General features: G+C 31.5%; 2 protein-coding genes across 4 annotated transcripts; one reads left to right on the plus strand and one right to left on the minus strand.

Moving 5' to 3' along the window:
* Positions 1-9677: 9677 nt before the first annotated feature.
* Positions 9678-18231, plus strand: rib (BTB/POZ domain-containing protein ribbon). 3 transcript variants are annotated; one of them, XM_070646876.1, is made up of 4 exons: positions 9678-9765; positions 14444-15801; positions 15869-16197; positions 16266-18231. In XM_070646876.1, exons 2-4 carry the CDS (start codon positions 14593-14595, stop codon positions 17119-17121), a joined length of 2394 nt encoding a protein of 797 aa, XP_070502977.1. In that variant the 5' UTR covers positions 9678-9765; positions 14444-14592; the 3' UTR covers positions 17122-18231. The 3 variants fall into 3 exon arrangements, with proteins under 3 accessions (XP_070502977.1, XP_070502975.1, XP_070502976.1); XM_070646874.1 differs by lacking the exon at positions 9678-9765 and adding an exon at positions 11192-11979; XM_070646875.1 differs by lacking the exon at positions 9678-9765 and adding an exon at positions 12669-14364.
* Positions 18232-22104: 3873 nt separating this feature from the next.
* On the minus strand, positions 22105-23209 carry LOC139095537 (metallo-beta-lactamase domain-containing protein 1). The gene is made up of 2 exons (XM_070646922.1): positions 23028-23209; positions 22105-22742 (listed from the first exon to the last, which is right to left on the minus strand). The coding sequence occupies exons 1-2, from the start codon at positions 23148-23150 to the stop codon at positions 22218-22220; spliced, it is 648 nt and encodes a 215-aa protein (XP_070503023.1). The 5' UTR covers positions 23151-23209; the 3' UTR covers positions 22105-22217.
* Between the last annotated feature and the right edge of the window lie 3465 nt (positions 23210-26674).

Genomic DNA, 26674 nt, shown 5'->3' on the forward strand with positions numbered 1-26674 from the left:
TTGAGTCACAGAAACAGCCACAAAACATGCACAAATACAAACGAAGAGGAAAGAAAATTTTACATTAAATATAAATTTACTTCCATTTTGCTTGGCTTGTGCGTTTTTTTGGTTAAAATTAGGGAAAATAAATAATTCATGCATCGAGTCCACAATTGCTTGATAAACACGAAATAGCAAAACTTTTATATTTTTGACCATTTTTGACATGTGTCCATGTATGTCCTTCATTAATATTTTATGTCGAATTTCATTTTTTCTTCTCCTTCATGCTTCTTTTTAGAAATGCGCGTTTTACAGTCCATCCACCCTTATGTTTGCTTTAATTGTTGGTGGATTTGTTATAGAGACGATTTTAGACTTTGCAATTATCGTTTAGAGGTGGAAATTGGATCTATAACATTGCGCGACATTCATATTGAGTTTGAAACTCAATGCTGGTACTGAATAATCTAAGTCTTGACTGTATATCAAAACTGTCAATTTCCTAACAACTTGTTGCGATTGGGAATCGAACTCACGACTCACGAGTTCCAGTCGAATGCTCTTACCACTAAGCTATCTGGGTTGTTTTTTAAGTGCTGGATAAAATGTCAAATTAAACCTTAATTTGATCTTAAGGTTTCTAGACAGTGGATAGATCTTCACTTTAGATGCGGATTTGGCTTTACTTGGAAACTCAAACAGACATAGTAGACCACATGTTTTGTGTAAATTTGACATGTAGTCAATGTTGCCATATATTTTGCGACATGCCTGAAGATTTTGGTGACATATGGTGTGTTATGGAACATGGTTTGAGGAGAACTGATATATATTAAGCTGAGCCATATGTACGTGAATATGCCAATGCAAAGATATGGCGTATTTAGACGATTTGGTGGTTGAATGGTTGACAATATTCAATGTTCTATATTGACAAGATGTAGGTTCGATTCCTATGTAGAATACCAAGAGTAAGAACAATAATAAAGAGGTCGTTAACTTACATTACTCATCAAGAATCTTAGTCCGGAAGACATAATGCGAAAAATGACAAAAAATTATATTCCAGGCCATCGTGATTCTGGCAACAGGTCAAACTCCAAACCTCAACCTAGAGTCAAGTCTGCCTAGGTTCGGATTTTTGATCATTTCTACATCTTAATCTTCATGGAAAGATGCTGTCGATAGAGATGGCAATGCGCTTGGTATCAGTAATTGGCAAGGAGTAGCTAACAATGAAGCCAGCTCTAAACACAAATAAAGGATCCAATGAGTCACAATTGATCCATTCTGGCAGTAAAGTAAGTAAGCAGAATGATTTCTAGGAAAGAATCAGACATGAATTCAAAAATTGCCAATCCATAATGTCCCACTGATAAGTCCAAGAAAACAACATAAAATTCAAAATAAAGCCATCAATTTAACATCAATGACTAATCATGAACGGTGAAAAATGGTCAAAAGCCATTAGTGACCATTTAATGGAAGCAAAATTATAATTCCATGCCTCAACGCTATAACCCACATTATCTCCCGGTCCACAAAAATTTGTTATTTTGTAGCTAAATTGATCACCCATCGAACTTCCCCCCACGACCAATTTGTAGATAAATTTTGGTTATTTCTATGACAAAAAAATGGACAAAACAAAACGAAAAAATTGATAAAAATTTTAGTATTCATACGTCTATTGCATTTTATCGTGCCAATCGTCGACTGTCCAAAAAAAAAATTCGATTTTTTTTTTGTATGTTCTCGAAATTAATAAATAATGAGGCAAAAATTTTCTCTTGTTCGATTAAATCTAACTCCTCCTTGCACAATACACGCACATCACTTTTCATATTCATAAAGACACCTGAAACTGTTGTGCGTATGACTGAAAAATTGACAAGCCAAAGTCTTTGACAATTTCATTTACTTATTTACTTAATACGGTTCAATTATGATTGTGACTCAATTCTTTTTTTGAGAAATGAGGCAGCCAGGCAATAACTACTTTGTTTTTCACATTCTATAAGTCATTGAAGCACATTTTTTTTTTTTTGGTTTGTCTTGATAACATTAGTACCTTTTGGCCTAAAAGTTGCTCTTTATCAAGCTTTACATGCTTCATGATAAATTTATGATTCGAGAGAGATTATCAGGAATGTTATAGTCGTAGATGTTGTTTTTTGTAAAATGAGGTCTTTTAGAATGCGGATTTTGTTCTGATTCTGATAAGTAGAACCCGAAAAATACAGCGAGTTCGGTTGCCACGTGTACGTCGCCTTATTGACGAAAAGATGCGAAATTGACTTAACAGCATCATGATGGTGGATGTCAGGATTCTGATGGGAATCGAACCCACATCCTCAATACAGACATGTTTACAGATGTCTGATCTGTTGCCTGAAAACTCAACCACAAAGGAATTTACTGTCGTGCTGGCTTACTCGCCTACTTAAGCCATGGTGGATAACAAGCTTCTGATTGGAATCGAACCCACTTCCTCACAAAAGAGAGGTTTACAGTTTTCTGACCTGTTGCTTGACAACTTGGCCACAAACGACTTTGCTGTGATACTGACATGTGCGCCTATTAATAGCTACATAACACAGATTCCACTCTACTTCAAAATTCACTTAGATCAAGCATAATCAAAGCAAAGTTTAGAACAAAACTTAAATGATCTATGTATATATATTACATAGTACTTGTTTTCTGCTGAAAACCCTGGAATGTGCAAAATTTAATTATGATTCAGTTTGTGATTATGGTGAGTCAGGCTGTTTATTTCTCAGTATCTTTGCAAATATGATAGACTTATTATCTTGTCTGACAGTTCAAATTCATAGGAAATTTGAGTATTTTAGTTATGATTAATAATAACTAGTCGATTAATGCAGTACTATGATTGGTTTAATTACACGCTTAGTCATAATTATGTCAATTTGAGGATTGCAATCACAAATTGTAGTCTGTGAAAATTTTAAAGGATCCTACTAACTTCGCTGGTCGTATTCATCAATTGTGATTCAAGGCTTCAAGTTTTAGATGACCAAAAGCTTTGCTATTGCTGGCTACCGTTTTCAAGTATCCAATAACATTTACAATAGTGTCTTGTTCCAATAGTTCTCTGGAGCTTAGCTGGAAAGCATACGAAGTAGAAATGGGAGAAAATCAGGCACCAGGCATTCGTGTCTCTGTCTCCAGACTAGATTTGATGAAAATCGATACCGAAAATCGTGTTCTTGCCACATTGCAAATTTGATGAAATCCTGACTCAGTTCACAATCGAGTCGGCCTTGGCCCTTATTTTTGACAATTTTCACGTCGTAGTCTATCCGGATATAACAGTAAGACAACCCATATTCACAGACAAACTGCCTACAAACTCCAGACATGCACTCCAATAAAGTGCTTAAAACTTATTTCCAATGATCTGAAAATAGTGATTGGAATTTTTCATTTCAATTTTTTACAGCCTTGTCACATGACTCAGTTCCAGAGATAAATCACCAAAACTGATAAGCTGTTTGCCAAAGCACCAAAATGAAACATACAGGCATATGTGTAAATACAAAAATTTGGCGGCTGCAAAGATAGAGATATTCGCAAAAAAACAAGTAATTCGAGTAGGAACAAATACACAAAAACAAAAAAAAAAACATAAAGTTCAGTTTGGAATATGAGAATGACACCAAAATGCACAAATTCTTATCGTTGACGAATACTAGAAAAAAATATAAAAAATTTCAAAAAAAAGAACTGAAAGATTAGAAGAAATATTTTTTCTTCTTGAAGCCACAAGGGGTCGTTCGGTTATTACGTAACGTGATTGTATTTAAATCTATGCGTCTTTAAGACCAGTGTGTGTCTCAGTCTTTAAGTCTATGCATCTCTAAATCCATGCGTCTTTAAGGCTATGCGTCTATAAGTCCATGCTTCTCCAAGTCCATGCGTCTTTAAGTCCATGCATCCTTAAGTACATGCGTTTTTAAGCCTATGCGACTCTAAGTCCATGCTTCCCCAAGTCCATGCGTCTTTAAGTCCATGCGTCTTTAAGTCTATGCGTCTTCAAGTCCATGCTTCTTTAAGTTCATGCGTCTTTAAGTCCATGCTTCTTTAAGTCTATGCTTCTTTAAGTCCATGCGTCTTTAAGTCAATGCGTCTTTTAGTCCGTGCGTCTTTCAATCCATGCGTCTTTAAGTCCATGCATCTTTAAGGCTATGCGTCTTTAAGTAAATGCATCCAATTTATAGTGTGGTCCAGTCCAAACCAATCCTTTGACGACATTACTTGCCAGTAGTTGACAAAGGGAGGCTGTGAGCCACTCCAACTTACAAATTCGCCGTGGGATGTGCCCTTAATGTACATCAAATTACGTAATAAGTGAACGACCCCCAAAGCTGCTTTTCATGTTATCAATCAACAAATATTTGCTTGTATTTACTACATATATTCAGTAGACGTAAAACCAATTTGTGATTTGTCAATTGCATCGAAAGCGGATGCTCAAAAAAGCCAAAAAAAAACTATTTTATTAATTCGATTAAAATCAAAAAAATAAGAACTGAAATTCTTTAGATATGAACAAATTTTATGCTGGTATTTGTCACGTTGGCACCCGAATAATATTAAAAAAAAAATGCATAAATATTAGACCTCTTATGTTGACAAAGCATTACGCATTTCTTCAAGTCTATTCCATATACATATATGTGTCGAATGAATTTGTAGATGTTTCGATCAGCAAACAAAGAAACATTTCCAAAATTGTAAATACTATGCTATTGCATTTCGTAAAACCGAAAAAAAAAATATATGAAAAAGTTGAATGAACTGAAGGCGAGTGAGTGAATGAATGACTTAAAAATGCTATAGCCAAAAAATTGTACATTGCTTATGTTCACCATATGAACAAAAAAAAAATGATTTAAAATTCAAATGGATTTATTTTTGCTGAAATTTGAATGAATCGGAGTTTAAAGACATGCGAATTAGAATTAATTAAAAAATATTTGCATTTAATTGACATTTGGAATTGGTAAAAGTGGCAAAAATTAATGAACTTTGCAGAATTTGAATAGATATTAGTTTTTGATTATTTTGGGTTGTAATGAACTCTAATAACAGAAACAATATTGATATAAGGCTTCAAGCACTTCTTTGTCTTGTGTCAAACCAGAATGGAATCTGGGTATTGACCCATTAATATGCGAATATGGCAATGCAAGAGTATGGCCTCTGTGGCCGAGTGGTTGGGTAGCTTGGAAACTTTGTGAATACGTGTGTTCGAATCCCACCAAAGACCAATCATTCAAAATCTTGCCAAAGAGTTTTGTCTATATGACGACAAGGATTCACACAAAGGCTCAGAACATTAAATTTAATGTTATATACAGGAATAAGTTCATTTTATCCGAACAGACAAAGGTATACGACAAGATGTACTTTCAAAATTAATCCCGTTCAATTATATTGATTGAGTATATTCATAAGCATCACTCTTATACGGGTGAGTATGCTCATTGTCAGCTAGAGTTAACTGAACCGTTGCGAATATCAAAATCAAGTTGAATTTGGGCTGAGTAGCAATATAGTTCGGAAATTTGACTAGGTTTTCACTGGAATCTATCCCGGGTCGTTAGGGTCAATTGGCTGACTCTCTAACTACTGCCCTAACTGCTCTAACTACTACTAATGCTGTTTTGTCCACATTTTAACTAGTAATTGTCTAGTTTTAATCCTTTTCATCCGTTTTTGAACACAATGACTTACAACTTTAGTAGTTTATCAAGGTGAAATTTTGGGGCTCGTCTAACAACAGCAGGCCTTCGCCTATATATGGCATAATAATCCAAATTCTATCCTACTTCTGCGCCACAGGACTTTTATAATATTCAATGCAACAGATGAGTGTTGTCCAAACTATGTGTTGTCAATTTTTTTTGTTAGTGTCTTACTACCAAGGTATGCCATGGCACTAGAAAGTGTGGACAGTACTGCAATATATTGATATCCTTGCAATAGGAAGCAAACCCATGCATTTAAAAGAAATAAATCAACAAATTTCAAGTTTTCCATCAACACTTTCGACAGCAACAACTCATTTCTCAACAGAAATCCAAATTTAGCATTGGCAGATTCTCTGACATAAAACATGACATTCAAAATTCCACACTATGAAAAGATCTCTGCTATAAAAACGAATTCACAAGAATCCACACTCCTTCGATCCTCAAAAATCATCAAATTTCAAAAATTGCACATCTCCAGCCTCCATAAGATCCTCATAGAAATCTTATAAGTTTTCCCATTCTTGTATAAATTGCAACAGACGAGTCCTGTCGGGTCATATTTCATTCCTACACAAAAGCATATACATATAGTTTATGGCACTGTTGAAAAGGAACAGAAAGAGAATTTTTGCACACATAAAAGAACCAGAAATAAAAGAAGTAATTATCTGAGCCCAGCATGTGATTTCTATTTTACAACAGTTGCAAAAAAGGATTTTATGGCCATGACAATAAAAAGTTGTAAGTAAAAAAAGGAAATATTTGGCATAAACAATAAAGACATTGAGATTTTTATGGAACCAAAACACAAAAAAATTGCATCTTTATGACCCAAAAAAAGGATTGCATAAAAATTTTCGCATAATCCTTTGAGCACTATTATGTATTTATTGTGTAAATTGCAATCCCTTTCGGTCATAACAACAAAAAAAATCCTTTTTTTTACCTCCTTCATACTGAACACACTTTATGTCTCAGAATTGTCTTAAAGACATGAAATTTTAGAATTTGTTCCTTCATATACACGCATAATACTTTTTTCTTACCCCCACCACATGTGTCTGGATGAAGCATTTTTTTTTTTTTTTAGCGTATCATTCCTTTTTAGCTTTTAAATGTATTATTTTTATTTTGTCGTATTGGCACACACGCTTCATCATTTTATAGCTATATACTTAGATGATAAACTAGTTTTTTTTTGTTTTGATTTGATGATTATTATTAGATTTTGTATTATGTTTTGAGCAAAATTAGGAAGAATTTTTCATGTGAAATGTGGAACTCTAATTTGTCACTAATTCCAATTTCTAATACTAATTCAATGGAAATCAATTAGTCAGGATTGCTGTTAATGTGTACTTTTTAACTTTCTTGGCGAAAGCGCACGGTGGCCCATTGCCGCATTTAGAATTCGTCGAAAGCTGGATCTGTCTTTAAATAACTTTTGTCAGTTTTTAATTCTCAGCACTTTTTGCATCGTTGCTCACACAGCAATCCCATGAGTTAATGTTTAAGTGTCGCTTATTGCGCTTAGGAGGGAGTAGGACCGGTTTTAAATGTTATTCAGTAGTGCTGCCCAAACTGAGTGCTGCTGCAGATTTTCAATTTTCTGGAAATGACATGAACTGTATACCTTGATGATTTCGACCAAGGCTCTACTATCTACTTATCTAGACATTTATGATTTTAATCTCGAGTAAATAATCAATAAAATTGGCAAGTTCCTAACGTATTCCTAAGTTTATTATCATATTTCACCATATCTGGTGAATCAATTCTGAATAAGCAGAATATTGGAAAACCACATTTCTATAATATAATGTACTACATATCAGAATAATGTACATATTTGCGGTTATTTAGTGAAATATTCAAAATAAATATGCACAAACTTATCTGACGTAGGAAAATGAGAATTTAAATTAAAGCGACAGATAAACTTGATGCATCTGTACATCTATAGTGTGATTCATGATCATTGGATGCAATTGGTTAGTTTGCTGTATTAATAGTAAGGACTCTAGCATCGTTTTTACATAATTAGTAAGGAATTTTGTAGGTATGTGATCCAAATTATAACAAATATCAATTTCAGACCAATAGAATAGAATATAATGTAGGATTTGCTTAAAGCAACGGCACTGCGATCGATGGATCTGTTGTACCATCCCAAATTCTCTATAAAATGTCAAATTTCAGACCAAGCTCTTCATAGATGTCCTGAGCATTTTTACTTGTCATATCGACAAAACTTCTAATATGTTAAGGATATAGGTCTGTGGTGGGAATCGAACTCACATACTCATTGAAGAATGATTCAGATATCCGGTAAGTTGTCTAACCACTCGGCCACAGAGGTCCTTTTCTAACATCTACCATGATTGGCTTATTTATCGTTCTATACTTCAGATTCCACTCGGTTTAGACACGACAGTTAGCCGAGTTGATTTTTATCCGTTAAAACTAATTGATGGCTAGTCATATCTAGTTGATGAATAGTTCTAACGAATTTTGATCCACTCGGGTTAGGAACATGATAAGACGCATGACACTAAGCCAATGTTACTTAACCTTTCCTTCATGACACGCTTAATTGTCGTCATCTCAAAGACATTGCGAAAAGTTTGGTCGCACTCTTATCATCTTCAGTTAGTCTAATTTTCAATTGGTTCTTTAGTTAGAATCCTAATCGTGATGTGCCAATGATCCTAATAAATTCCTAACAGAATTAAGCTGATTTATTGAATTGGTGCCAAAAATTGTCATCAAAATTTTGAAAATAATTTGTTCAAATTTAAAATTTCCAGTAAATTTTAGCATATAATCTCAACATATAAGGATCAGACCTTGAAATTCAAATTGCCAAAACGCTTCAAAACCCAAATCCCTTGCCTTTCAAACTCGTTTGTTCCCCATATATACTTTAATGCGTGAAAAAAGCATCTAGTGCATTTTTGGCTTTTTTATATTTTATTTTATTAAAAAATATATATAAAAAAAATATTTTTTAAAGCATTTCTGCATGTATTGGTAATATGGCATGGATCATCACATAACATTACGCATTATTTTTTTAAAAAAAGAAGCATAAAATAAATTTTTTTATATTTTACCAATACATGCGACACACAACATCGAGCAAATATGCTGATATGAGATTTTCCATCCCTTTCTGCTTATTACGTTTTTAAAGGCACGACGAAAAGAGAGAGCAAGAAGAAGAAGCAAAAAAAAAAAAAAATGCACAAACACAAGCAAAGTGCAACAAAACATAATGCAATATTAGCCATTTATCAGTTGGATCGCTTCGCTTTTCTTTCTCTACCCGATCGAATCATGACGTTGTATAAGTTCCTGTCTATGTATGTGTTAAAGTCTTCGCATCAGACGGTGAATTTTTTTTTTTTTATTTTCTCCTCTATGTTTTGTGAAATTTTTGTACAATGTCAGTTGTGCATCGAGATTTGTTGTTGTAAGTTCGTAAGACAGTGAACTCTTACAACATATATATTAAAAAAAAATCATAACTTTTTTATAAGGCATACATAGATGCAATGAAAAACGAATAAGAAGAAGACGAAATAAAATTAAAAAATTTTTTTTACCACAACAGACAAAAATCCACCAGCCTTTGGCACCATCGACCGATATACATAAAAAAAAAAAAATTTATACGCAGCCTTAACATAAATCCAAAATTGTACTACAGTACGCAATGAAAATCGAATGAGAGTGGAACTAAAAAAATATTTTTAAAAAACAATTAAAAAATTTGTGAAAATTATGTGAAGGAAGTGGAATCAAATTTAGCATAATGATGTGTAATTTAGTGCCTTTAATAATTAATAAACATTGTTAAAATTTAATTAAATTTAAAACATTTTTTGGAACAAAACAAAACAAAAAAAAATTGAGAATAATAAAAAAAAAGTGAGAAGTTGGATGCGAGCCTATATGTGGATTAGTTCGAGATATTAAGAGAATATAAAAAAAACAGGTAAGTTAAGGTGCATTAGTTAACAAATATAAAATACAAAGAAAAAATATTGCAGTTTACACCCCTCAAAGCATGTATAATGCGGGCATCTAATAATTGCTCCTTCCTAAATGTATTAAAATCTATTCCACGAAACCGGAAATTGCTCATTTTTTGTGCCGTTTTTACATTACAATTTATGCTTCTCTACACACAACCCCTCGGTGTTGATCCTCAATTATCTTATGAGAATTTCTCAAGTTGTTTGAATTCTTTGTCATTTTTGTGTGATTTCTAGTTAATTATTATGAATGGATTTTTTTCTCAGAATATGTGCCAAAAACTCATTTTTTGCTCCGTCTAGTGCAGTGGTGGACAACCTTTAATTATTTGCGGCATACCTTAGTAGTTAGCCTCGACCTAACCCCCTGCCCAGAACATACAGTTCATGACTATTCCCAAAATTCTCTTCGCGGCACACAGGTTGCCCCCCACTGCCTCTAATCTTAAAAAATTCTCTTTGCGAAATTCTCAATTTTTTTTTTTTTTCATCTTTTTGAGACTTATTGCAAAATCTGGAAAAGATTAGGAATTGAAATGCGATAATTTTTTTTTTTATTTTCTGTTATCTTGAAATTCAATGTGCAGCAGAGTGATTAAAAAATTGACAGTCATTCACTAAAAAGTATAGACTTACACCACATTGGATGGGGGTTATAAGTAAAAAATATTTGAGAGATTGTGGAAATTTCCGAGGCTTGATTAATTTTTGTGAATGAAAATGTCGAAGTTGAAGTTGGATTGGATGTGATGTGATGGGGAATTTCATAATGACGATGAGGTTTTACAAATCAGGTTTGGAGTTGGATTTTGCGAAGGTTTTGGGAGGTTTTAAATTTGAATTCAAAAAATTTGTCAAAAGTTCAAAATTAGTTTGACAAAAATTCTAAATTTTGGACAAAAATTCAAAAATTGACTAAGTAGGCTTTTTGCATTGTTCAAGTCAAAACAAAATAATTGGAAAGTTTATCGAATTTTTAAAATTGACAAAATTCAAAAATTTTTGACAAAAATTCAAAAAAAAAATGACGAAAATTCAAAAATTGCCAAAATATACTTCTTGCATAGTTTTAAAAAATAGCAATCATAGAAAATTCTAACATATTTTTTAAATTTGAATTTTTAACAAATTTCAAAAATTCAAAATTTTTGTCAAAATTTCAAAAGTTCAAAATTTTTGTCAAAAATTCAAAATTTGTTAAAAGTTTCAATTTTTCAACTAAGTTGGCATTTGCATTGTTTGAGTTTCTAACATATCTTTAAAGTTCAAATTTTCAATGAATTTCAAAAATTCAAATATTTTTTGACTGAATAGGCTTTTGCATTCTGTGCAAAAAATTGATGCGTTCAGTTTGAAAGTTGCGTCAAAACATTCAAAATAAGAAAAGAATCACAAAATATCATCAAAACTAAGTCCCAAATTACTCAGCATACACAGCATAGATAGTAAGAGTCAAAGTCCCAATTACATTGCAACATTGCATCATCATATTTTCGCTTCAAAGAACAGCCGAAATGTAGTAAATTTCGTAATAAAAAAAATTATTAAAATTCTAGTTTAAAAACATCCGATGTAATTTTGCTATCACGCACTAAAAGACCGTATGTAACGAAATGTGAAGGAAAAAAATAAAAAATAAAAAAAAAATTCTCACTTCTTCAAAATACAAAAAAAAAAAAGCTCTGCCTGCTCTCAGCGCGCGATAAACATATTTTTTTTAGTCAGTGTGTAAACAGCCACAGGGAAAAAAATTATGCGTAAAATGTTGATGTAAAATAGTGTGTTTTTAGTCGTTCAGTAGTTTTGTTGACTTGAAAAAAAACTCAGGAAATTTTTTTTTTATTTTATTTTTAAATGTTTTTTTTTGCAATCAGCAAAAGAAAGAAAGTTTAAAGTTCATTTCTAGCCCATAAGTGTGTTTTTTTGTTAATGGTAGTGATAAGATTATCGTGTATTGTTTTCGCAATTATTTAATAAAAAATTCGGTGCAAAAAAAAGAAAATATTTATTTAAAAAAAAAAAAATCTTCAGACATTTCTCGTTCTTTCTCAATTAATAATAATAAGCCGCAAAAAAGAGAGAAGAGAAAAAAAAAATTACAAATTTTTATCACTCGACAGTGTTTTCATATATTTCAATATCATGGATATGTATGGGATTTCTAATGAGCTGAGGTATGTGCGGTTACACAATTAATAGTTTTTGATAATGAAACAATATTTTTATTTTTTACAATGTTGAGGTTAAATATTTCACAAAAACACAAAATTTACACGAGATAAGAAAGAGAATTCGGCAAAAAAAAAAAAAAAAAAAAATTCAGCGATAATGTAACGACATAACCTAGAGTAAAATAATCACGCGAATGAGACAAAAACAAAATAATAACTTTTTTTTTTTCAATGAAAAAGATTAATACCGTCATATGAAGATTACACACAGGTGATATACGTATCAAACAACTTTTGAGAAGCAAAAAAAGTATTTTTTTTATTTGTTGTTTGTGAAGGGACTGTTTTGCGAAAATAAAATATAAGCGGCAGAGATGTAGGAAGAGATTTTGTTGTTGGAATTGAATTTCAGATGTTTTTCTCAGGCTGCTGACATTTCAATTTAAAATTCTCTTGCTTTTCAATATTAACGGTCAAAATGAAATTAAATTGTTTCAACGGTCAAAATAAATTCAAATTTGGTAATGGTCAAAATGAATTCAAAATTGTTTAAGCGTTCAAAATAAATTCAAATAATTTAACGGTCAAAATACATTCAAATTGATTTAACAGTCAAAATGAATTCAAAATTGTTTAAACGGTTCAAAAATTTTAACGATCAAAATAAAATTTAACGGTCAAAATATTTTTAAAATATTCAAATTGAACCTTCAACGGTCATTTTTCAAAATGTCACTACCCTGTGCTTCTCATTGAAAACATGATGTTTACGATCTAATTCTCAAAATTATGTCTATCTCTTCATCTGAGTCACAATCCACAAAGCACCCCCTAGCTCCACACCTGCCATCATCGCGAGACTTGGAAATAACATTTTTAGTTGTTTTTTTGATGACTCAAAATGAGCTCATTGGCGCAAAAAAAAAGGAAATAATAAAATATCTACAAGTTATTCCGTCTCATTGTAATCAATAAAAAAATTATTAATAATTTGCTCTGTGGCGCTTATATATGGCATTTATTTTGCGGATTCCGTTTTTCCACCTTTACAACCTCCCCCCATCCATTGCATGCCGAAGAGAGAATGAGAGAGAAATTTAGCACAACGCAAATCTAAGTCCATTGCATTGTCGTGACGGATTTTCATAATTTTTCCATTTTTTGCAATTAAACAGCACAACACAAAATGTTTCATATTCTAACAGTAATGAATATTAAATAATTGCATATTAAGTGCTGTATATGTCAAAATTCTACGCCACTGAACTAGAAAAAGCTTCTCATAAAATAATAAAGTACAATTTTCTGCGCGCCAAATGAAGAAGAATGGAGAAAAAAATAATAAAAAAAAATTGGCGATCGCGTGACTTTTCCATGCTCGCCAAAATACAAAAAAACGCGAAATGCTAGTATGAATGTGGGACGTGAGAGTGAGAGGAGGCAATAGAAAATGACTTTGGGGGTGTTGTGTATGGCGAGTAGGATGAGTTTTGCAATAGTTCGCGCACATTAGCAGAATGAGTCAATGAATTTTTCATGTTCTCCTTCGGATTGACAACAACAACAATAAAAAAGCTATAATAAGGGGTTGGTCGGTTATTATGTAACACGGTACATCGACATTCTGATCCCTTCATCCCTGTATGTGGCATGACTACTACCATAGATGGAATAATCACAAATTGAATCCCGCTCTTTCTAGAAGATCTTAGGAAGATCCTTATGATGATCGAGGCATCCACCAACCCCTTCCCCCGTTGCTCCCATCGGAGTATTACGTAATAAGTGAACGACCCCTAATGCCAATTTCTGTCCTCTAAATACACGTTACTTCGCAATAGTTTTGAAAAAGGATATCAAAAGTAGCTTTATCAGTGGTGGACAACATGTGTGTCTTGACACACATCTGTGGTATGCGTCGATTAAAACCTTACACCATATATGGTTCTTAGAATTTCCAAACATTTTTGACGGTGATCAGATTATTCTTCACACCTTAGTGACAAGTCTCAATTGAAACCGTATACAGCACAAGGTTCATGGCATTTCTGGCAGAATACTAGTGTGTCGCGGCATAAAGGTTGTCTTCCACACCTTGGTGATAATCCTCTATAGAAACCATACATGATATACGGTTCATAGCATTGCATTGCCACACTAATGTGGTATGGTGACAAGGTGAACCACTTTAGTGTGCCACATCACACAGGTTGTCCACCACTGCACAATATTATATTTTTTATAATGGCAAGAAATGCAAAACAAGGTGGACACGAACGAACATTGACTGACGACAAATTCTATATTTTTATTATTTTTGTTTTATGGCAAATACTCGACTCAACTTGACTCGTAGAGCTTAATAAATAATGGACGGAGGGAAAATTTGCAAGTTTTTCTTTTGTACTCGTTTAAATAATTTAAAAAATAATTAATTTTTATATTCTCTTTTTTTTTTCGTCTACAGGCAAACGACTTGTAATTGTGCAAAATTAATCGATAATTGAATAATAATCGCGATAGATTGGATGCGATAAGGGTAGCATAGCTATTGCTACAGCCAATAAAAAAACAATAAAAAGACAAAAAATTGAGTATAACAGAAACGGAAGTACAATGGGTAGTGGAAATGAGACAAAAAATGGTGCCACAAAAAGTGGCACTGGCGTATGGTCATCAGATGGACATGGCTATTGCCTTAGATGGAATAATCACAAATCGAATCTCGTTGAAATACTTGAAGCACTTATCAAAATGGAATGTTATGTTGATTGCACAATTTATGTTGATGATCGTGTGCAATTTAAAGCACATCGTGTTGTATTAGCTGCATGCTCACCATATTTTCAAGCAATATTACAAGATGCTCCACAAGATCATTGTAGTTTAATATTCCCAGGTGTTAAGGAATTTGAAATGAGGACACTTTTAGAGTACATATATGTTGGTGAAGTTAACCTAGCTGAATCACAGCTACCCAGAATAATCAAAATAGCAAAAATGCTTGAAGTTAAAGGACTTCTTGACATGGTTGATCTCACAAATAATATAAGTCAACAACAATTACAACAACAACAACAGCAACCTCTGCCAAGTCCACAAAATAATAGTAATCTCTTTAGAAGTGAACCAAATCAATTATCAGATCATAAACGTGATCAAATAGCATATCCACTTCATCCATTAACACACTCATCGCCAATTATAACAACATCAACAAAGATCTCATCAGCACAGAGCTCATCATCACCACCATACAATTATAAATCACCATACGCAGCAAGTATTTTCTCACAAAGTTCAAGTGGATCAATGGGTGCTGGTATGCCAAAGCAACAAGACATTATGGATGACGACAGGAATAGAAATTGGCCATCACCATTACCATTATCATTATCACGATCAGCACAATCAACACTCAGTTCTGTTTATGAGACTGGTTCCGATATGAATCCATTGAAACGTAAGAAATTATCATCAATAAGTTCAATGCTCATGACACGAGATACACCAATCTTACGTAATGTACTTGCTCAATCAAATGCCGCTGACTCATCAAATAATGCATTACAAATGATGGCAAATGCAAGTCCAACACGTGCTAGTAATAATGGAGATGGTGATGAGGGCAATGGCAATGGAAATGGCGATAACATGGATCACAATGACACAAATAATAATGAGAATAATGGTAATGGTAATAATTTGGATGATTCAAATGTTGGTAATGTAAGTGGCGGAAATGGATCAGTTTATGTGAGTTATGGCCGAAAGAGTGGTGCACGTAGTTATCACTCATCAAATGGAAGTGACAATTCCGAAAAGGTAAACATAATTTTTGTATTTTTTTTTTGACATTTTTTACTAAATTTTTGTCAATTTTTCCATCCAGAAATTCAAATATGAGGAACCGGCATCGCCATTCACTGACAAATCATTTGATGATGAATCAAACAGCGAACGACGTCCACGCGAATCACCACCAGAATTTTTAGGCGATATTCGACTTCCATCATATCTTCAACAACAACAACAATTCCAACAAGCACAATATCAGCAACATGGTCAAGGTAGTGGTGGTTCTGGTTCACAAAAACCGGAATGGAAGCGTTATAAACAATATACCAGAAATGATATTATGTCAGCAATTGAATGTGTTCGCAATGGAATGAGTGCACTTCAGGCAAGTCGCAAATTTGGTGTGCCATCGCGTACATTATAGTAAGTTCTTACACAAAACTAGTTCCATATGAAGCATATTAATTAATTTTTACCTTTCTAAACTCTAGTGATAAGGTGAAAAAGTTAGGAATTACAACTGGAACTCCACGCAATCGATCAACATCAAAACGTGAACCAGGTCCAAGTTCAAGCAGTGCTGCATTCCCATACGGTTCATTAAGTGGAGCTGCTGGTGCATTTGGTTTATATCCAAATCAAGACAATCAATTATCAACATCACAAGACTTTGATTCCGAAATGGAAGTTGAGAATATGAAGCATCACCGACCAAGTCCACATGCTAGCCTTCTTGATCCAATTTTCCTTCAAAAATTAGCAGCCGAAGCTCGTAGTGAGGATTTCCGTGGTGATGCATTACACGCAATGGCACTTGCAGCAGCAGCACATGCTCAATTTAATGGATTAGGATCAAGTTCACGTGGACATGATCCAACCACAGCCAGTGTATTATCAAAATTCATTAATCGTCATGATAATGATGAACGAGAAGAACGAGAACGAGATAGAGAGAGAGAACGTGAGAGAGAGAGGGAGAGAGATAGAGAGCGATATGAGCGTGAACGTGAAAGGAATCGATCGAATGGTGAACAATCATTAATAAAACGTGAACCTGCCGAAGAGATTGATGATGAAATGGAAGAAATTGATCGTGCTGAAAATTTATCAGTTTTAAGACGTGAATCTCCACCGCATATGTCACCACCGATACCACATACACCGCCATTTGAGAATCGCGGTGTTATTGTACCACCAATGAAGTATTCATCACCCAGATCCGAACCATCATCAACCACACCACCAAATGTTATGGATCAGCCATTAGCACTTGACACGAATGAATTAAAGCAAAAATTTGCTGAAACTGGTGTCGCATTGACTCCAACAACCAATTATGATGAGTAGGATGTCCTTTTAATGTCACATTCATCAGGGTTTTTTGTTCCTATAGATATATACAAGTCGTTCCTTTATTTTAAACCTTTTTTGTTTACTTTCTCTATCTAAAATCAAAATTTTTGATCCTTACTATCCTTGTGGACCAACTTGACAACGAATGAATATTAGTAAATAATTTTGAACACTCAACCGCATGCAACCAACTACCTCGTACTAATTAGATCATTAATTATATTTCTTTCTCATTCATTTTTTGCTATTTCTTATTCTACAAATATTAAGTTCAAAATACAAAAAATGTGTAACGATTCAGGTATAGATTAATATATACAACTTTAGTTTCAATTATATATATTTTTTTACTTATAATTTTATGATTATTTTTAAATTTAAAAACTGAAGAATTCAGTAAAGCTCGGGTAAACTTTGTAATTGTTTTCACCACCGTGTCTTAATATTATGGAATTATAATTAATAAGAACTGCATAAAAAAAAATACAATTTAATGAATTAGGATTAAAAATAGTACAATATCAAAATATAATGCGTTGTGTTGATTGTTGTCTTAAATGTGAAAGATGTTTTATGAAAAAGAAGTAAAAAATCACAAAATAGATTATATGAAATGTTAATGTTGTGATAATTTTAGTGCTAGTGCTACTAAGAATCACATAAATTGTTTTAAAATTCAAATTTTTGCACGCAATGAGAAATTTTTGATCCGTTTGATGAATATTTGAGGATCTTTTAAGGGAAAGTCACCTTTAGTTTGATTGCTGAAGAGATGCTGAATTGTGCTGAATATCGATGAAATGAAATTTTGTGTAAATTAAGCTATATTCAGCTCAATTCAGTTATATTCAGATTAATTAAATTGTATTTAAACTATATTCTGCTCAATTTATTTGAAATCAGCTACATTCAACTGTATTTAACTCTATTCAGCTGTTTGAAACTGAATTCAGCTGTATTTAACTTTATTCAGATATATTTTAATTCTATTTAGCTGTATTCAACTCAATTCAGCTAGATTCAACTATTATTCAGTTGTTGTCTCAATTGCTAGATTTATTTCAATATATTCAGCTGTATTTAGCTCTATTCAGCTCTTTTTAGCTCTATCTAGCTCTATTTAGCTCTATTCAGTCGAGTTTAACTCTATTTAGCTCTAGAATTCTAACTATTCTGCAAATCAGCTGCATTCAACTGAATTCAATTTGATTTAGTTCAATTCAGCGCAAATTATCTGTTTTTACCACAATTCAGCTAAGTAAATTTTTTCAATATTGCTAAATTTATCAAAAAATGTACTAAATTGCGCTGAATTGAACTAGATTTGTTCTAAATTGGTCTGAATTCTTAGAAATAATTTGAATTATTGCTCAATTCAGCTGAATATGTCAAAATTAATAGCTGAATTAAGCTAAATATGTCAATAATAGCTGAATTCAACTGAATATATCAAAATTTATTGAATTTATCAAAATTGTTAGCTGAATTGCATTCTTTCAATAGATCAACAGCTTTCATTGCAAACATCACAACCAAAAAACCAAAATTTTAAGAAATTTCTGAAGAATTATTAAAAAACAAAAAGTAAACAAATTAAAAGAAGTAAAACAAGTGTCTTACATGAAAGTGCTACAAAAGAAATCATTCAATCAATCAATTTTGGACTTAATTCTAAAAACAAACAAAACAAAACAAAAAATTTACTATTATTTTCTTAGATTTTAAGGATGAAATTATGAAAATGTAAATGCGTACTCGAACGTTAATCACAAAAACACAAAAAAAGGAAGAAAAAAAAACGTGAAAGATTCTTTTTTTGAAAAAATCAGGACTTTAAATTTATATATATTTTTTTTGTATTTATATTAATTTAACTTTTAAGGGGTGCAATAATTTTCACGTACAATTTATTTTTTATTTTTCTTTTCCTTTATATTCTTAATTTTTAATTATTTTATTTTTATTTTATCTATCAAAAAAAGTTTGAAAACGCGCATTTTTTTCTGAGCCATAGATTTTCTTTGGAACGAATAAGCCAACAATTATTCCGAATAATTTTGTGATGCACAATCAAAATAAAAAAAATTTCGAGATTCTAGCACAAATGTACATTCGGATGCCATAATAGAATTTCGCCATATAATAATAGTAATAATTTGCTGGAAAGCTTCTTTCCGGTCTCAAATTTTGTCGTTGATTAGTTTAATAGTTCAAATTTTTTTCCAATTTTTTTCTTTGCTAAACATTTCATTATTAAGTCGATTATGTTGGCACTGGGGGAGGTTTAATGCACTGGGGTAAATTTGAATATTATCCAGAGGGTTGACCTCATGTGCACCGGGGTAAATTTGATTAAAATCCAAAGGGTAGACCTCATATGCACTGGGGTAAATTTGAATATTATCCAGAGGGTTGACCTCATGTGCACCGGGGTAAATTCAATTATACCCCAAAGGATTACTCCCATGTGCCTACATATCGTCTCTAAATTTGACAACAGTATGCATTCATACAATTAGCAGAAGAAATAACAATTATTAAGCTTAATTTTTATTTACAAAGACTGAATACTATTTAGTAAGTTTTTAGCATGAATTCCGTTTTGTAATTCGTATTCGATCGCGTAACTGATAAGAATGATTAGGTCTTAATTATTAAACTCTAATTTTTTTATATTATAATTTTTTCAATTTTTTTTAATTCTTTTAACATATTTTTTTAAAAAAATCCTTTTTTTTTGTCTAAATTTAGAAATTTTCTGTTATTATTACGAAAATAAAAAAGAGACGGGGCAATAATGCAATAATTTTAATTTTTAAAAAAAATAATCTTTTATGCTCAGCTGTTATCTTTCATAATACGTATATCAAAATAAAATAAACACAATGCACTTACGAAAGAGAATGAAGAGAAAAAAAAACCAATTTATAATTAGATGAGAAATTAAATAAAAAAAAAAACATTGTGATTAAAATTTAAATGGATTTAATAAACTAAATGGACTGATAGAAACTACATATAAAAAAAACTTTTTCACATAAAATCTTAGTTTTAATCGAAAAGAGAGTAAAAAAAATTATAAATAAAATTAAATTATGTGGAAAAAATGAGCATAAAGTAGATAGAATTCAATGTGTCAGTTAAAGAAAAATATGTGGAAATAAAGCAAAGCGATTTTTGATGTAAAATATCTTGTCTTTTATTCATGATAAAAAAATTTAAAATTACAGGTTTTGATATAAATTTATTGATATTTATCAATATTAATACTTATATTCGCAAGAGAAGTATGATTTGGTTTGACTGTATAATAACGAATCTGGATCTGGAAGGATTTAAGGAATTAGGAGAAAATTGTTCAAATTTTGACAAAAAGGATAAAAATCTGCAAAACTACTTTATTATTCTAAGGAAAATCGAATTAATTGAAAATTTTCAAATTGAAATAATTTCTAAATACGTCATGAACACATGTCAAGGATATGATGATGCAAGGACTATACTTAGTATTGGTTTTTGGGTTCAAAATTCTCTTGATATTCTCCTTTTTGAAAAGTCATTAAATCTCTCATTATGCCACTGTGATAGACCCGAATAACACAAATCAGTTATTCGATCAAAAATCCCGACACCAGGCCGGACTAACTCTGGGCCGTTTTCAATTTAAGTCTGGCTTCATGTCAGAGTCACGCGAGCCTGGTGCTGAGTTTTGAGTCGATTAACCAATTCACATTGTGCCTTTTTCATTTGTGACTGGGAATAGTTGCTTTAAATGAATATACATATAGTATATGATTATAAACTCTGACCGATCAGGTTGAAGAAATGACATCCAAGTAGAATCGTTGATTTTATGACATTTTTATTTCATGTCCGGCAAGTTCCACAAATATTAAGTTTATAGATCAGATTGACTAATTGCAGCTGTTCATCTCGGAAAACCATTAAATCTCATAAATAAACCCAAGAAAACCAGTCATACAACATATTTATTCATGAGGTAAATTGATAAATCCCATATCTTAATCCTATTAATATAAAAATTCATATTCATGTAAAGTTTTGATATATTCTTTAGTATAATTACTTTGATAATGATAATATCCTGACATTGCAATACATTTCAAATAAAAACACATCATCACACTTACAACGTTTTTAGAACCATTAAATCCTGTATTTTTAGGTATGTCTTATATATTTATGATATTATTGGATTTGGTATAAATTTTATTTAAGAATGTAAAGTAAATTTTTGATTCAAAAATTTTAAGGTAAATTTCTAGGTATAAAGTCAAGAATGGCAAGAAAAACAACACTATGTCACTCGGTAAAGTCTAAAAGAGCATAAAACATGGAAGCTACTACAAGGTTCTAAGCCAGGGGGCGTATTAAGATGTAAGGGGGGAGTTGAAGAGTCAAAAAGTCAACTCGACTTCATACAAAATTCAAGTCGACTTCGAGCTCCGGTCACCACCACCTGCCCCACCTTAAACACCTTTATATATCAATATATAAAGAAGCGCATGGAACACAAATTTTGATTTAAAAAAATTGCAAATACAATATTTTAAATTGACCAATTGAATAGACAACAAAGGCAATTTATTTATTTAATTAAAAATTTAGCGTCTAACTACTTTCAGTTCAGGGTGATGAATTAATTCAAATTCATAATGATATTTGTCATGTCACATGAAAAATAATATCATAATATGTCAATAAGCACAGCATTGATTGCCCTGAGAATCTATTCAATCATATCATTTTATCGTTAAAAAATAATTAATTTAAAATTGACACCAAAACTCGTGTAAAAATACAAAAAAATTTGTATGCTAAGCAGAGTTGTCAAAAATGCACAGGCAAAAACCGTACAATTTCTTGATAATTTGTAAGGTTTTATATGAAGCAGGCAAAAACCGTACAATTTCGTGATAATTTGTACGGTTTTGCTAGAAAATCCATACAAATTATCAAGAATTTGTACGGTTTTTGCCTATGACAGGTGCCTGTTTTGCAACCCTGATGTCTAAGTCTTAACGAATGCAAAAAAACAATTGATAATATATTGATAAAAGTCATGAACTTTACGTTTGTAAGTCAAGTCGCAATTTTTCCCTCATTTCATCAGTCACTTTAAATTTCGGTCCATGTCCCGGAACAATAAAATCAGCAATTTCAGCAACCTTTAAACGATTTTGCCGTTGCATCTTTTCCATTTCAGTTCCGGCTTCAATCCACAATGAGTCATCAAAAATGTCTTCTTCCTTTTCAAATAAGTCACCAACAATAGCAATTGTTCCATTATTTTCAGCTGTTGTATTTTTAACAATCAACGAAACACAGGTCGATGTGTGACCGGGAGTAAACATCACTTCCACATTATTGTCAAGTATGTAAGGATTCTTCTCAAAGTCATGATAATAATATAAATGTCTAAATGATACACAAGATCCAAGAAAATGTGTAGCATTAAGGAACAAATTCATATTGCCACAATGGTCACTGTGTCCGTGTGTACAGACTAAAAAGTCAACATCTTCCGGTTGTACGTGATAGCTTTTTAATTGTTTAAGCAAAACATCTTTGTCCCATGCCGTCATCGTATCGACCTACATTGACAATGAAAAAATAAGTTCAATATTTGATTAGAATTAGATCGATGAGCTTTTCGTTTCTATAATTAAACTAAGTAGTGCATAGTGCACATTATGTAAGGCGATTCCGATAATCAACGATATCATGATTTGTCAATTTAAAGTAAACAAATGATTAATCGTCAAAAATATGAAACACGAAGAACAGCGATAAGAAGAAAACATTTATCTACGCGTGCAAAAACATCCTCAAAAGTGATTAATTGATTTTTCGTATGTGAAAAATAAGAACCACCTTACCAAAATTATTTTATTTTCACTTTTCACCAATGTTACAGATGCATTTGCTTTCATTTCTTGCGTTTCCTTATTGGCATAGGAATAGCCGGTAAATAGTTCAATCACTTGATTCTTTTTATTCATATTTCCTTAAAATTTTAAATAATAATCTTATCAAAACAAATTAAACCACTTTATTGTTGAAGAATTATTTTTGTTATGATTGTTTACTAGATTGCCCTGCAGATGTCGTTTGAAAATTCAAATTTATTCTAACCGTTAAAAGTAATTTGTCTCAAAAGCTTTACTTTAAGCTTTGATTCACGATATTTAACGTTAATATAATTCATAGAATTAATTAAGCAAAGTAGATGTGCATTACAAAATGCATAACCATATAAGTAGTTGCACATAATTACCTCCCTATTTGATTTTCTTTTAATTAATTATTTTCTCTTTCAATTATCCAAAAGCAATTAATTATCAGCATCAAGTTTTTTTATTTATGATACTATGCTGCTGGTTGAATGAAATAATGGTTTAGGTGTAGCTTCCTTTGATCAACCGCAAATGTTAAATTGATATTAGATTGATAAAAAATTCATGTAATGTAGTTTTTGTTTTGTTAGCTCATTTTTGAGGATGAAGTATGTTTAATAAGACACAATAATCGGTTGTTCGTTTGGCTGACTTAAAAACTCCTATCTAAACTTTTAAAAGTTCAAATCAACGTTTAAATGCTTTAATTAACAAATTTTCATTTTGGTAAACAAAACCACGTTTTTTCATTGTTTTACAGTGTTTCGCAATGTTTTTCAATGCTTTTACAGTGTTTCCTGAACAAAGTTTGAATTTGTCGTAACCGTTAAAAAGTTTGAATTAGGAAAATCCGTTATATGATGAAATTATTTATTTTGTTGTGTTGTGACTTGAACCAAGCTGGATCTTGTTTTGTGATTCTGGAAATGACCTGGATTCTACTGGATCTTGATTTTTAGGTTTAGATGTGACATGAATTCTACTGGATCCTTGTTTGAAGGTCTGAAAGTGACCTGGATTCTACTGGATCTTGTTTTGTAGGTCTGAAAGTGACATGGATTCTACTGGATCGTGATTTTTAGGCTGGAAACTAACTAATTAATCAATGATTGCTGAGACAAAAATGCGCTAAAGCCACTCGATAAGAGCAAGTAATTTTGTAATTATTATTTTAATTGAATTGCTTCTGGTGCTATTTCATACTGATCGAAAGCTCTTGATAAAGACATTTTCGTGTTAAGAAACAAATTTTTGCATATTTTTATTGTATTTGAATGAGATAAACGCTCAACATATACATTGGAATCTAATAATAATTACGAAACACTATCCCACAATTGGTTTGCTACCTCCTGTGCTCAAAGTGATGAATTAAAATTCATAAAATGTAACATAATCTTTAAGCTGATGTTTAACTGACTAGATAATTGTCGTTCATAAATTAACCACAATGAGATTCAAACTGTTCAACAAACGATCGTCTATAACTAAAATGATCATCAGAACAATGTCATCTAAAAGGTGCATGCTTTTGCTTCTGGATTATTATGGATAATTATATATGAACGATATTAGCAGATTCCGATCTCTTATTTCAAATGGAAATTTTTTTTTCTGCTTTGAAATGTAATTAAACTATTAAATGATGCGAGGCATGTTTAAATGGCTATAAAAAATCAACATAAAATTAATCTTATCACTGACGTGTTTACTGCACACAGCGAGAAACTTTAAACTTACCTTGCATTCCACATGCTTATAGCTTTTAAGCATGAGAAAGAAAATATAAATATATGTGCAATTTTGATGTCTCTTTGCTCGATTACTGATAACGGCAACAGTTGATGTACAATAATATATTAGCATGTTGTTGGAAAAAAATTGATCAATGTACTTGACCGTTGACCATCATCACTATCATTTTAATGTATTATGAATAGCGCATATTGATATGATAAATTTGTTATTATCTTACTGTGTGTTATTCATGATCTAATGATATGGAGTAAGACGTCCTACGCACATTTTTAGTGATTCTTTATACTTTCCTATATGATTAATCTATGCATAGAAATTTCTGCATCTGCAAATGAGCACAAAAACTATTTTAAATAAACATAAACACTGACGCATTTCCTTGTATCCTATAATTAAATATCTTAAATGGAAGTCAACTAAACAATAGTAAGCTTAGTAATAAAAATTGGAAATATAAAAAAGTAAATAAAAACTCACCTTAAACATGCAAACTCGATTTTAATCACCTTACAAGTTGTTTATAAAGTGTATTTAAGTAAGACTAAACTGTTTTAACACTTGTATTTACAAGAAATCATTAAAATTTGCACGGAACACATTTTTGAGAAAAATTTGTTTTGAAAATTTTTGCAAGACTAAATTTGAATTCTGAAAATTCGTTAATATTCAAGTTCAAAAATTTGTTGAAGTTCAAATTTCCAAAATTTGTTGGAATTCAAATTTAAAAATTCCGTTGAAGTTCAAATTGTGAAAATTGGTTAAAATTTAAAGTTCAAAAATTTGTTAAGATTCAGATTTCAATAATTTGTCAAATTCAAAGTTCAAAAATCCGTTAAAATTCAAATCTCAAAAACCCGTTAAAATTCAAATTTCCAAAATTCATTGATATTCAAAATTTCAAAAGCACTATTAAGCAGTAAGCTATTAAAATGGCAAGCAATCACCATACAATGTGAGTATTTAAATTCCCCAATATCATTTATGCAACGCAATATGATTAATTTATCTTCGATCAAAAAAAAGAAAATCCACTTCTTTTCTATGAACCTGATCGATGATAATGCATGATTTATTTTTAAATATCAGATCAATTCTTCTTATTGTTTTCTACACGCGGTTAATATAAGCAAAATAATAATAATAAAAAGTTGTATGTAAAAATCTGAAGATAGATGGTATGTTAGAGAAAGAATCGAACGCAACGAATAAGGAAGAGGCAATATTAAAAAAAAAAAGAAAAAAAATATCTCTCGTTATGTTACATTTTGTATTAAATGTAACATTTATTAAGCTCTCAGTAAATCTTGTAGACTCGTCAAGACAAGTACCACGTTGGTGAAACATGGTCAAGTTTTTTTTTTTGTTTTTGTTTTTGTACTTTGTGTGTTAATATTTCGAATAAATGTGATAAGGTCTGTATATTTTGTAAGGCCTGAAGGCAACAAAGTTATTTACAATAACTCTCTAAGAATTGACTTTAATCTGCTACAAAGAATGCTGCTGAACACTTGCCACAAAGAGCTTTTATACTGTATTTGATGTTGACACATTGCTGACCTGTCTTTATAATGATCAATTATGAAATGAGAATGAGAGATACAAAATTGGAACTAAATGATTAACTAGTTTCATTCAGGAAAATGACTTGAATTATGATTTTGTATCTTATTGATTGTCTTCAAGCTATCAGTAGATAAAATTGCTTTTTTTCTCTTCTTTTTATTCTGTGCTGTTTAAGCGGCAAAAAGTGATCGACCTTCACTTGCATTAGGGAATATAATTTAATGAGCCAATATTTTTCGTACCTTAGTTTTGTTAAATTAAAGTATATTGAGACTTTTTAACCTCAAAATTTTTTGTAATCATCACAT

Source organism: Chironomus tepperi, unplaced genomic scaffold (assembly GCF_022539635.2).
Source record: "Chironomus tepperi strain 1889 unplaced genomic scaffold, CSIRO-AGI_Ctep_v1 contig_364, whole genome shotgun sequence".
In the NCBI taxonomy this organism is placed as follows: Eukaryota; Metazoa; Arthropoda; class Insecta; order Diptera; family Chironomidae; genus Chironomus; species Chironomus tepperi.

Excerpts from the sequence above, each read along its gene's own strand:
- rib (XM_070646876.1), top strand. The coding sequence starts at position 14,593 with ATGGGTAGTGGAAATGAGACAAAAAATGGTGCCACAAAAAGTGGCACT. Across the intron at positions 15,802-15,868 it reads GAAGTGACAATTCCGAAAAG|AAATTCAAATATGAGGAACC; the intron begins GTAAACATAATT and ends TTTTCCATCCAG. Across the intron at positions 16,198-16,265 it reads GTGCCATCGCGTACATTATA|TGATAAGGTGAAAAAGTTAG; the intron begins GTAAGTTCTTAC and ends TCTAAACTCTAG.
- LOC139095537 (XM_070646922.1), bottom strand. The coding sequence starts at position 23,150 with ATGAATAAAAAGAATCAAGTGATTGAACTATTTACCGGCTATTCCTAT. Across the intron at positions 22,743-23,027 it reads GTGAAAATAAAATAATTTTG|GTCGATACGATGACGGCATG; the intron begins GTAAGGTGGTTC and ends TTGTCAATGTAG.